The following is a 12,575-nucleotide window of genomic DNA, read 5'->3' as shown; positions in this document are numbered from 1 at the left end:
CCCAGCACCCACACATCAGCTCACAACCATTTCTTAATTCCAGTCCCAAACGATCTGACATCCTCTTTTGGTCTCTGTGGACACCCGGCACGCAACTGCTACACAGACATACATGCGGGCAAAACCATAAAATAAAAATAAATAACATTTTAAAAAAAGAAAAGAAATGAGGGCAGAGGAGACAGGGCTGGTGCGGTTTCGGAGGGGACAGACAGAGTGCGTTTGTGTTATAGTCTGGTGAAGAATCTGCTTATTTTCTGTGCCCTAATGTTTTGAGTGAGGCTGAATTCAAAGTTGCTTGGTGGAGGCGATCTCAAGACAACACAGCATCGGGCTGCAGCAGTTGCTGCTCGGTTGGTGCCTTTAGCCACAGGGAAGGGGGACAGGAAGCTATGGAGGCTGCACAGCTGGGGGGTGGAGGTAGGCATGGCTAGAGTTCAGAGCGGACGTGTGCCGGCAGAGCATCTGAAACCATTACCATGGGAAGTGAAGCCTCGCACTTTGAACCAAACATTGCCTCAGACGCCAGACTGTCAGGTAGAGAACTCCAGGGTGTAGCAATGCAAATTCACCTCAAAGTAAATTTCCTGGGAAAAAACAAAAGCCTTCAAGATACCCTGTTGGAAAAGGGGTAGCTGAGGATGCTTTCTTGACAGCTGTCTACAGTGAAGGCATGCAGAGGCTGCTGTGGATCAAGGAGCCCAGGCTATCTCATGAGCTGGCAGCAGACCTCAGGGGCATCTTCCAGGAAGCGCAGGTTTGGCAGGCATGCGAGGTGCAAGTGTGAGAGGTTTGTAGAGACTTGCTCCGAAGGTTCCAGATAATGTGAGACCATACAAGATACAGCAGGGTCAGATCCTCGCATGGGGCTTCTGAGCTGTGCATGAATGTACGAGGGGTGAAGCCTAAGTGGTCGTGGAAAGCCAAGGTATTGGGGATACCAGAAACATGGGATGATTTTCAGGGAAAGAGGTGGGTAGGAAGAGGAGCCAGTCCATGAAAATGGCCATAACTGTCACAGGGAGCAAAGTTGGAAGAGCAGTGATCCAGCCCTCGTGGAGCTCCAGGATCTCGCTGCAGTCTGCTCCTTCTGTGTTAAGCTCACATTTCTCTCTGTTGGGATGTACTTGGTACCGCTGTATACAGTAAGTGTGTAACTTTCCCTCTCACACTACAGGGGCTCACAGAGTACCTTGAGTTTCAGAGCAGGATACTGTAAAGCTGGGACCACTAAGACTTAGGGGGATCACGGAAATGAGCTCAGGGCATGCTGCTCGTGAGAGGACCAGTGGTGGATGCAGTTCCTAAGTGATGCACTTAGGTGTCGAGTTGACAGAGTCCATCTGTATGTTTAATGTTCGGTGTTCACTGTCTACTTGACTGCACTTGGGACCACAAGGGAGAAACTCTGAGTGTATTTGTGAGGGCATTTTCAGAGGTTTAACCAAGGAAACCTAATGTAAATGTGGGTGGTACCGTTCCATGGAATGGGATTGACTAAAAACCATGGGAATAGGAGGAAACCTCGTGAGCAGCAGCAGTATCCATCACTCTGCTTCCTGACTGCAGAAAGAGGACTGTGACCAAACATGTCACTGTCTTGCTGTGCTAAACTGTATCTCAACTGTGAGCTTGAACATTTTCTTCCTTAAAAACAGTAGCAAAACTGATTGCAATATAATTTGCCCATGCAAAACACATTCTCCCAAAGTTTTCAGTTCAAAGGAAAATTTTAAAGTGTATTTAAAGAGGCTGGCAGTGGTGGTGTCCATCTTTAATGCCAGTACTTGGGAGGCAGAGGCAGGCAGATTTCTGTGAGTCTACGGCTGGTATGGTTTATAAACAGAGTTCCAGACCAGCCAGGTTCCACAGTGAGACTCTGTCTGTCAATGAATGTGTTTTATTTACAGAATTGTGTAATCATCACTACCACCATTATCTTTAGAATGTTCTTGTATGTTTAGGTATGTATGTGTTAGGGATGTTACATGCACCCTCAATATCATTGCTGTCTCTTAGCAAGCTGTAGCCCTGCCATAATTTAGATTAAACTGGTTAGCCAGTGAATGTTCAGGATCTATCTGTTTCTGCACCCTGGACAAGTTACAGGTGTGGGCAGCCATGTTTGACTTTTTACCCGGGTGCTAGGGAGTTGAACTCAAGTGCTCTGTCTGCAGAGCAGTGCTTTTATCTACCGAGCTACTTCCCATCTTATAGAACATTCTTATAGCCTCCAAAGAAAATCCTTGTACTGGTTGTTGAAGTCTCCTTTCTACCAGCCACACTGAGCCACTGATAATACAAAAAGAATCATACAATGTTTGGCTTAAGATTTCAAGGTTCATTGATGTAAGACACTTTGAAATTTTATGTGTAGAAGTGTTTTATCTGCATACATGTCTGCGTACCATATGCTTGCCTGGCACACCGGGAGGTCCGAGGGTATCAGATTCGCTGGTATTAGTTATGGCCAGTTGTGAGCTACTACTTGGGTAATCAAACGTAGGTCCTCCGGAGCAGCAGCCAGTGTTCACTGCTGGGCCATCACTCCAGCCCTGTAACACATTTTATCGTTCAATAATATTCTATTCAATGGGGGTTGGGGATTTAGCTCAGTGGTAGAGCGCTTGCCTAGCAAGCGCAAGGCCCTGGGTTCGGTCCCCAGCTCCGAAAAAAAGAAAAAAAAATATTCTATTCAATGGATATGTCACATTGTACTATACCTTTCCATCTCTACCCTTGTTGAGTGTTCTTTCTTTTGGCTGGTTTGGCTAAGGGTTTGTTACTCGTGTTTATCTTTTCAAAGAACCAATTTTTTTTGAGTCTATGACTTATCTTTTTTAGTGTCCATTTCATCATTTTGGAAAGTGTGTGTGTGTCGTATATGTATATATGGACATGGGTATGAAGTCAGAGGTAGATGTTATCACTTGCCACCTATTTTTTGAGGCAGGGTCTCCCAGCCTGGAGCCCATAAGCTAGAGTAGCCAGCCAGTGAGTCCTTGGGAACGTTCTCTGGCCCCTGCCTCCCCCAGAGTGGGGATTCCAGATACACCACTGTGCCTGTGTGATTAGGACTGGAACTTCCTCCTGCCTGCACAGCAAGCACTTTACCCTCTAAGGCATCTCCCAGCCCTGTGTTCTAAGACCTTCTGGTACATAGTTATCTAGTTGAGTCCTCTGATTAATAAAACATCAAAACTTGGATTTGGGTATGTGTCTGTGTACATGTATGTGCCGTGATGCGTGTGGAGGTCAGAAGACAACTTGGGCGTCTTCTTATGCCACATGGATCCTGGGGAATCCTAGTGCTCTGCTGGAACAAAACACATGGCTAACAGCAACTGGAGGAGGAAAGGCATTAACTCTTCTTACAGCTTGTGGTCCACCATCCAAGGAAGTCAGGAAAGGAACTCAGGCAGGAGCGGATGCAGAGGCCACGAGTACAGCTTACCGGCTTGCTCTGTTTGCTTCCTTATTACATGTACAGCAGAAAAGCCCCAGCCCAGCGTGGCACCACCCACCAAGGTCAGGGCCCTCCCTCATCAATCACTGATCAGGAAAATGCACTACACACCTGCCCAGAGGCCAATCTGATTGGGAGCGTTTCCTCAGTTGAGGGTCCCTCTTCCCAAATGACCCAAGCATGTGTTAAACTGGCATAAGCCTAGAAAGCACAGAACCAACGTAGGTAGCTGGGCTTGGCGGATCCTTCACACTGAGCCAGCTTGTTGGCAATGCTGTTTTTAACGAGCCACAGATTTAAGGATCGCTTCAGCTGTGTCTTAAAGGTTCCGAGAAGTCCGTTTTTTTATTGGGCACTAGGAAGTCTAAACATCTAGTTCTCCAGTGACCCACCACCAGTCATCACTACATCCTTCATCTTCCTGCCTCTGGACCTCTCTGAACCTCACCTCCTCCACTAAGGTCTAATAAGATACAAGTAACTATTTCAATTTAAAAAAAGAGTGACTTTGTGGCTAAACTCTGACTTCTTTCCTTCATGCAGTCCTGAGAGTAGTAGCAGCTTGCAGACCTCTGTGAAAACGTGACAGTTACAGTCTGTAACCCAGACTGGCCTCAAACTCACTGTGTAGCCAAGTATGACCCTGAAAGCCTGACCCTGACCCTGACCCTGACCCTCCTCCTCCTCCTCTTGCTGCTCCTCCTGCTGTTCCTCCTCCTCCTCCCCCTCCCTCTCCTCTCCCTCTTCCTCCCCCTCCAGAGTGTAAGCACCAGTGCCCTTGGCTTGTTGAATCCACACTGATCTATGGCAGTTTAACTCTGAGGTCTCTTTGTTGATCTTTTCTGTGACCTATATTTGATGAGAGTAGATATTAAAATCACACATTATTATTGTATCAAGGCCTTCCACTGTATGTCCAGTTGTGTTTGTTTTACGAAATTGGGTGCTCCAATGTTCAATACAATATACTTGCAATCATATCTTCTTGGTCCTGTGGAGGCTCAATTACCCAGGGGATGCTAGGGCAGTCAGGTGGGAGTGGGCAGACAGGTTGGGGGGCATCCTCACAGAGGCAAGGGGGAGCGAGGATGGGAGAGGGGGTTTACAGAGGGGAAAATGGGAAGGGGATAACATTTGAAATGTAAATAACCAATAAAAAAATGAAAAAATGAATTTGCAAATAGTAATACAACCTTCTGACTCATGGATTCAAGTTTAAGCCACAGAACTTTGCTTGTCTTGATTCCTTTTTCTTTTCTAGAAAAACAAGACTCTTAAGTATTTGCGAATGACTGGAAATAAAATTGAGAACACAGGCGGCATGCTTTTCGCTGCGATGCTACAGATGAACTCATCCCTGGAGAAACTGGATCTGGGCGACTGCGACCTGGTGAGTAAGCCGGAGAGGAGGGAAACCAAGCGGCAGGCGTCGTCCCAGAGTGCCTCACAGACCTGGTGAAGGTTCATTGTTTGTTTTTGCACAAAGGTCCTGGCATGTAGCCCATGCTAGTTTGAACCCATAATTCTACCTTCATCTCCCAGTGCTAGACTCCGCTGGAATCCATGGGTCTGTCTCTTCATTTGGGAAAACCTAAATGACTCAGGAGAAAGTCCAGAGTCACAGCTAGGAAACACCCTTTGAAATGTTCGGAAACCCCTATGCAGACTCACAGTAACAGCTCACTTCTGGGAAGAGATGCTTTAACCTTTGTACAAACAAGTTTATCAGAACTCAGTTAATTGTCTTGTAATTGTAATGTAAGATTAATACAATGTCAACTTCCTTAATGGATTTACCTGTTTGTAGGGACTGCAAAGTGTGATAGCATTTTCTACAGTACTAACTCAAAACAAAGCAATCAAGGGAATAAACCTGAACCGGCCCATACTGTACGGAGAACAGGTCTGTATTCAGTGTCCATGGCACTAAGACTAAGGTCCTATTGGTGTTTGTGGTACAGGGATACACTGCGTTCTTAGAATTATACTGATTGTATAAAACTGCAGCTTGTTAAGTAAAAAGTTTAAAGGAAAGTATAACTATGTTACTTCTGGTGACGTCCATGTTTAGCTGGTATGACTTAAGCAGCAAGTTTATGAAACTCGGGTTCTGTGTAAACCTGTGTGAAGACAGACAAAAGAAAGTACGTATGCTTTTTTTTTTTTTTTTTTTTCCAAAGATGAGGACTGAACCCAGGGCCTTGTGCTTGCTGAGGCAAGCGCTCTACCACTGAGCTAAATCCCCAACCCGAAAGTACGTTATGCTTAAAGTTTCAAAATCCATGGTATCAGCCCAATATCAGCTGTTTCAATCATCTGTTTATATAGAGATGACCGAATTATTTTATCTTTGCATGTGTAGCAGTTTGGCAAGTTTGAATTTGATCCCTTCTGTAGACTAAGGTTCTTGGTAGAGGCAGATGAAAATGTGGCTGCTTTTTTCACATTCTTTTGCGGGGGATTCTTCTCCTTACAAGATAAGCACTTAGGCCGGAAAAACGGCTCAGTGTTAAAAACAAAACAAAAAAACTCCCGCTGCTAAGCTCCTGATGACTGGAGTTAAATTTCTGTATGTTGTCCTCTAATTACCATAGTGCATTGTGGCATGTGCATACTCACACATACCTGATTCCCAGTTATACATACATATATATATATATGTATGTATATATACACACACATATATACATTTACACATACATACATATACATACACATACATACACACATACATACATATACATACACACACATACACATATACATATGAACTGATTCTATTACAGGCCTAAGCAAGGAAAAAAGAAAGGTCCAGGGTATCGTTTGTACAACGACTTTATAGGTTCACTTTCAAATAAATTTTGAGCTCTCTCAAAGTTCGAAGTACTGTCCATAATTTGAAATTATCTGCCTCAGTGTTCTTCCTTCATGTAACTGATAAATAACTGTATTTTAAAGTGCTATTTTTCATATTTGGAAGTACAACTCTTTTGTCTACATTTAGCATTTTTTGGTCATATTGTTTTATATCCATTAATCAGATACATTCAACAAATTACCTAAGATCCTTAAATAAACACATTTTAAAAACAACAACATTTAATGGGGCTGGAGAGATGGCTCTGTGGCTATGAGCACTGGCCACTTGTCCAGAGGACCCAGGCTTTGTTTCCCAAACCCACATGCAGTTCACAGCCATCTGTAATTCCCATCCCAGGGGACAACATGCATATATTAAGTCTAATTTCTTTTTAAAGCAAATACAGTGGTTTGTTCATCACTAAGAATGTTATGGGGACTTCTTAACAAAACTGCTTTGGCCCACTTATGCTTTCATTTTGATAAAAATGTAGGTCTATTTGGACTGCAAATTATTGAGGGGAAAATATATGTGTCCATGTATACTTTTTGCCTAAGAGCAGCAGGACTGTCAAATTTAAAATCAGGAAGCAAAACATTCTCAGGAACCTGAGATCACTTTAAGAGGGAGAGAGTCATGGTTTCAAAACAGACTCAAGAGTGAGAAATGTCCTTGTGTCTTAAGCCAGCAGGATGATCAGTGACAAAGGCACACTGAGAGGACAGAGAAGGTTTAGAGAAATAAGATGTAACAAATAACTTTGCTAGTTCTCCTTTTAAAATAACTGTTGTCATTGTAAACCAAATTATGTATCTTCTTTTTAAAAGTCACTTAGTTACTGAGTTTTACAAGCTCCTGCTGTCTCTAAGAAGGTCCACATTTCACTTGTACATATCCTACACAGAGTAGTATAGTGGCAGAGATCGGATGGTGAGTTCCCAGTTCACTTCCTTGTTACATATACACACACACGTGCACGCATACACGTGCACACACACACACACACACACACACACCACACACACACACCACACACGTATGTGTGTGTGTGCGCGAGCGTGATATGATGATATAATTTGGGGCAGTAACAATGGTTTTGTAATTTTAAAAGTATGCAAAATGCAAAATGGTAGACTGTTGTTGTTTTCAGGGTCCATGTGTGTCTGCGGTGTATGCATGTGGTATATGTGTGTGCCTATGAGGGTGCATGCAGAGATGAGAGGGCATAGAAGTCTTAGGAACTCTCTGCATCACTGCCTTCACACAGGGCCTCTCACTGAACAAAGTTCACTGTTTGTATTAGGACACGAGCTCCCAAGATCTGCCTGAACAGCCAACAATGAAGCTCCAGGAAGCTGGCTGTGCCTGGCTTCCAAATGGACACTGGGAATTTGAACTCAGTCCTTACTACTCAGTGAGCCCTATCTCCAGCCCTAGACTAAGAGTCTTAATATAATATTTCTAACAAGTTAATTTAAGGCAGATGTGCCTGACACACCTGCCCTCAGGAGCCTGGAGCAACTGAGTTAAGACTGAGGCCAGCCTGAGCTGCATATTGAGGCCCTGTACCAACTTTAAGAAAATGTGTTTTAAAATGTAATGGCAATCAATGACATGTAATACTTCAAGATTAGAAACAAGAGTTTTATCTATTTTTAGGAAGAGTCTACAGTCCACATCGGCCACATGTTGAAACAAAATCACGTCCTTGTTGAACTGCATATGTGCAAACATGGTATGAAAAATTATGGTATACAACAATTGTGCAATGCACTGCATTCGAATAGCACTCTACGCTACCTTGATGTCAGCTGGTAAGTGGTAACTTACACGATCATGCAGACCGTCTTGAGGACAGTCCACACAAATATTTACAGTATGTAAGACATGTTTGTTAGACATTATTTTCAGAAGCTGGAAATTATAACTGTTGACAAACTTTTATCGTAAGCTGTAGGATTTATTAGGTTAACTTAGACTGTAATCTATCTATATTAACTTGATTGCCAACCAGATGGGAGTGCCATTTCATGGTGAACCTTCATCTTTGGAAGTTGAGCAAACTAAAATAGAAAGCTTACTAAATGTTTTCAAATATCTTAGGAATGTAAGAATAATATTTTGTTTTTAAAATATTGCTAAATATGCTTCCTCCCCAGCAATAAAATAACTCGTGATGGAATGGTGTTTTTGGCTGATGTTCTAAAAATCAATACTACTCTGGAAGTACTAGATCTCTCTTTTAACAGAATAGAAAATGCAGGCGCAAAGTACCTCAGTGAAACTCTAACTTCCCACAACAGGAGTCTTAAAGCGTTAGTATGGTCTTTTTATACTCAATCAAAATAACTACAAAATTCTCAATTGTATCTTTTAAAAATTGGGGTGAATCTAATAGGGTATTTGTGTATTCAGGTTCATAGAAAACCTTTTTTATTTATGCATAAGTGTATTTACTGGCTTGTTTGTACACGCACTGAATGTGTGCCCACAGAATCCAGAGAGGGAATCAGATCTCCCTGAACTAGAGCTAAAGATGGTTGTTAGCGGCCTCTGTGGGAGCTGTGAACAGAACGTGGGTCCTCTACAAGAGTAGCAACTATTCTTAACTGCTGAGCCATCTCTCCAACACCCAAAACTTATTTATCCCAAATTCTTAACAAGAAATTCATAAGCACTTAACATAATACTTATATTTGCAATCTACTCAAACATTTACCTAATAGAGGTTAGAGAGATGGCTCAGTGGTTCCGAGCATCTGTAATGGGATTCCCTCTTCCAGCTTATATTAAAACAGAATGCTCAGACACATAAAATTCATACATAAATATTGAAAAAAGTGTTGATGCTGACTTCATCATTCTTTGTGGGACTTCAGAACTCCATTATTGTTTTCCTACAGATTGTCTGTAGTCAGCAACAAGATAGAGGGAGAAGGGCTTGTTGCACTTTCCCAATCAATGAATACAAACCTTGTATTGTCCAATATCTACATTTGGGGAAACAAATTTGATGAGGATACCTGTGTGGTAAGTGACTTCAGTTTTGGCCTTTGCTGGGCTCTTCTCAGATAGCTGTAGAGTTAATTTGATAAATGCTTCAAAGAATGGAGTCACACTATACTCTGGGAAGTTTTTAATTTAGACCCACAAATAGCTAGGAAAGATCAGATGCCACACACAAGTATTAAGGATCACTGAGCCACACAAATGTCCAATTGAGTTAATGTCAAGTTCCTAATGTGTCAAGCTGAGGACTCAGAGACACTGTACTAGCTGTGTAACACGTGTTTGTGTATGACAATTCTGAGTCGTCCATTCTATTTTATACATGTTGAAACATCCTTGTGTCTGTGGACTGAAGCCTACTTCATTGTGGTAGATGATCCTTTAGATTTGTTCTTGAATTTGGTTTGCAAGGATTTTATTGAGAATTTTTGCATGCTGATAAAGGAAATTGATTTGTAATTCTCTTTGTTATTTATTAGGTTTTAGAGTAACTGTGTCCTCATAAAAAGAATTAGGCATGGTGGAATGGTTGAAATATTGGCATTAGTTCTTTGAAGTCTGGTAAAAGTGCTAAATCCATCTGGCCCTGGGCTTTTTTGGATTGGAAAACATTTTCTAATTGATTTATTTATGTATTTGCTGTATATGGTTATTTTGTCTGCATGTATACACCAGAAGAGGGCATTGGATACTGTGGGACTACAGTTATGGCTGGTTATAAGCTGCTATGTCAATGCTGGGAATTGAACTCAGGACTTCCAGAAGAGTAGCTAGTGCTCTTAACTGATGGGCCATCTCTCCAGGTTCTGCTTGGGAGACTTTAATTACTGCTTCTATCTTACTAGGGTCTGATTGAGACCTTTCTGATATTGATTTAACTTTGGTAAGTGGTAGGTGGTGTGTGTGTGTGTGTGTGTGTGTGTGTGTGTGTGTGTGTGTGTGTGTGTGTGTAATAAATAAATAAATAAATAAATAAAATCTACACCTCTTTTAAATGTTCCAATTTGGTGCAGCACAGATTTTTAAAGTATGTTCTTATGATTCTCTTGATTTACTCAGTGTCCATTGGTCCGCTTTGCGTCTCTAATTTTATCAATTTGGATTTTCTCTGTCTACCTTTTAGTTAATTTGGATAAGGTTTGTCCATCTCTGTTCTTAAAGAACCAACTCTGTTTTGTTGAGCCTTTGTACTGGTTGTTGTCTGTATTTTATTGGTTTCAACCCTGAGTTTGATTATTTCCTGCTATCTAGTCCTTCTGAATGTGAGGTTGTTTTGTTTTGTTTGTTTGTTTGTTTTTTTGTCTAGAGCTTTCAGGTGTTCGATTAAGCTTCAAACGGAGGTCTCTCCAATTTTTGATGAAGGCATTTAGTGCTATGAACTCACCTCTTAGAACAGTCTTCATTGTATCACAGGACATACTGTGTTTTCAATTTCATTCAATTCCAAAGTTTTTAATTTCCTTTTTGATTTCTGCCTTGACCTACTTGTAGCAGATTGTTCAATGTCCAAGAGTTTGCAAACTGTCTGTTGTAATATCTAGTTTTAATCTTCGGTGCTCAGATAGGATGCAGGATGTTACTTCAAACATTTTTGTATCCATTAACCTGCTTTGTGTCTAAGTATGTGGTCAATTTTGGAGAAAATTCCACGAGCTGCCGAGAATCATACTACTTTAGAAACAGAAAGCATAGTGACAAAGAGAGAAGAAAAAAAGGAGTGACTAAAAATAAAGTATGTGCTTCCCTACAAAAGTACCCACGGCTCCCAGAGATCTTCCCTCACAGCACGAGCTGCTCGCAGGCTCTGCAGTCAGGGATTGGAAAGTTACAACAGAAATAAGGAGAACTTGGAAGTCTCTCCATGTTGAAATTCCTGCCTGCTTTACTAACGTAGCAGTTCACAATGTGTAAGATGCCCTTACATACACACCAAGAAGCCATACACAAAAAAATTTCTACAAATTAAAAAAAAAAAAATTGATAGGTCTCTGAGGAATTCTTTTTTTTTTTTTTTTTTTTTTTTTTTTTTTTTCGGGGCTGGGGGCCAAACCCAGGGCTGTGGAATTCTTTTTTAAAACTAAAATTCCCTATCGAGTTCAAGGGACTCATCAACACGGAGCTGCTGGTTGGTTTTGAGATGCGTATCCCGACTGATCATCAATGTGACAGAGGAGGAATGCTGCTCGCTGGCCTTGAGCTCCGCCATCCTCTCGCCTAAGGAGTTCTGCATGTTGAGACTACAGGCCTGCGCAGCACACGGGGTCTCCACTCTGCCCTCTGCTGCCTCTCAAGAGTACCTAAGACTATTTGAAAACTTTGACCATGGTCCAAACCAGGGTATTACTGAGGATTAACTCAGACTCACAAAAGGATTTACATATGAAAAACATGCCTTGTATGTTAGAACTTAAAAATTGGTTTTATAATATTATACTTACATTATGTATATATAACATTTTACCTATAATATCTGGAATAATACTAAAACTCAGCATGTTATTAAGAGTACTTTAACCTACAAAATAACAGCTCAATTAAATGTTTGAACAACCACTGTAAACTGAATAAATTATTCTTAATGACTTTTTTTTTCTAAAAATCCTAGGCATATTCAAATTTGATAGAGAGTGGCCGATTAAAGCCAGAGAATACAGATGTGGAACCGTACGTGGTGGATGAACACATCTACCTTGCCGAAGTCTCCAACGGCCTTAAAAGGCATTATTACTGGACACCGACTTACGGAGAATGCTACGTGCCGTCATCGTCTGCAGGCTTTGCTCTGGTTCCTGTGGGCGAGCGTCTATAAGAAACAAGCTTGAAAACAGTTTTCACACATTTGCCTCAACACTTTTAGAGACTAATATTTTGTGGACTATTTTTCCTTTTGTAAATTAGAACACATTTTTATCAAATTATAAAATTTTGTGTACTTGCCTCTTGTAGAGAAAAAAAATGTGATTCTTAACATAGAGACTAAAATATCATACCTTAACAAACCACAGAACTATAGTAATTCTTTTTGTAATGAAAAACGAACACAGAAATGAAAGACAGTAAAGTCACGACAGAAGTCTTAACCAAATGTTGGGGCAGATTTGGCTCTGCCGCTGGCAGATTTCCAGTGGCTTTTGAGAGCAGCTCACAAGTCAAAAAGTATTCCGCACAGACGTGCAGGCATTACACACGGGTGTTAACGGTCTTCACAAAAACAAGAAAATAAAGCTTCCTCGCACAGAC

At 41.4% G+C, this 12,575-nt stretch overlaps 1 protein-coding gene across 1 annotated transcript in view; it reads left to right on the top strand.

The window, feature by feature from the left end:
• Positions 1-12,575, top strand: part of Lrrc34 (leucine rich repeat containing 34) — a 19,640-nt gene extending 7,065 nt beyond the window's left edge. The window contains exons 6-11 of the mRNA XM_032898556.1: positions 4,728-4,856; positions 5,274-5,369; positions 7,986-8,140; positions 8,486-8,641; positions 9,230-9,356; positions 11,941-12,575. Of these exons, the coding sequence (XP_032754447.1) occupies positions 4,728-4,856; positions 5,274-5,369; positions 7,986-8,140; positions 8,486-8,641; positions 9,230-9,356; positions 11,941-12,144 (867 nt within the window). The 3' untranslated portion in view covers positions 12,145-12,575. The remainder of the gene's footprint in view (positions 1-4,727; positions 4,857-5,273; positions 5,370-7,985; positions 8,141-8,485; positions 8,642-9,229; positions 9,357-11,940) is intronic.

This window comes from Rattus rattus, chromosome 3, assembly GCF_011064425.1.
Source record: "Rattus rattus isolate New Zealand chromosome 3, Rrattus_CSIRO_v1, whole genome shotgun sequence".
Taxonomy (NCBI): domain Eukaryota; kingdom Metazoa; phylum Chordata; class Mammalia; order Rodentia; family Muridae; genus Rattus; species Rattus rattus.
The sequence above is the reverse complement of the archived record's forward strand: the minus strand, read 5'-3'. Positions and strand labels throughout refer to the sequence as shown.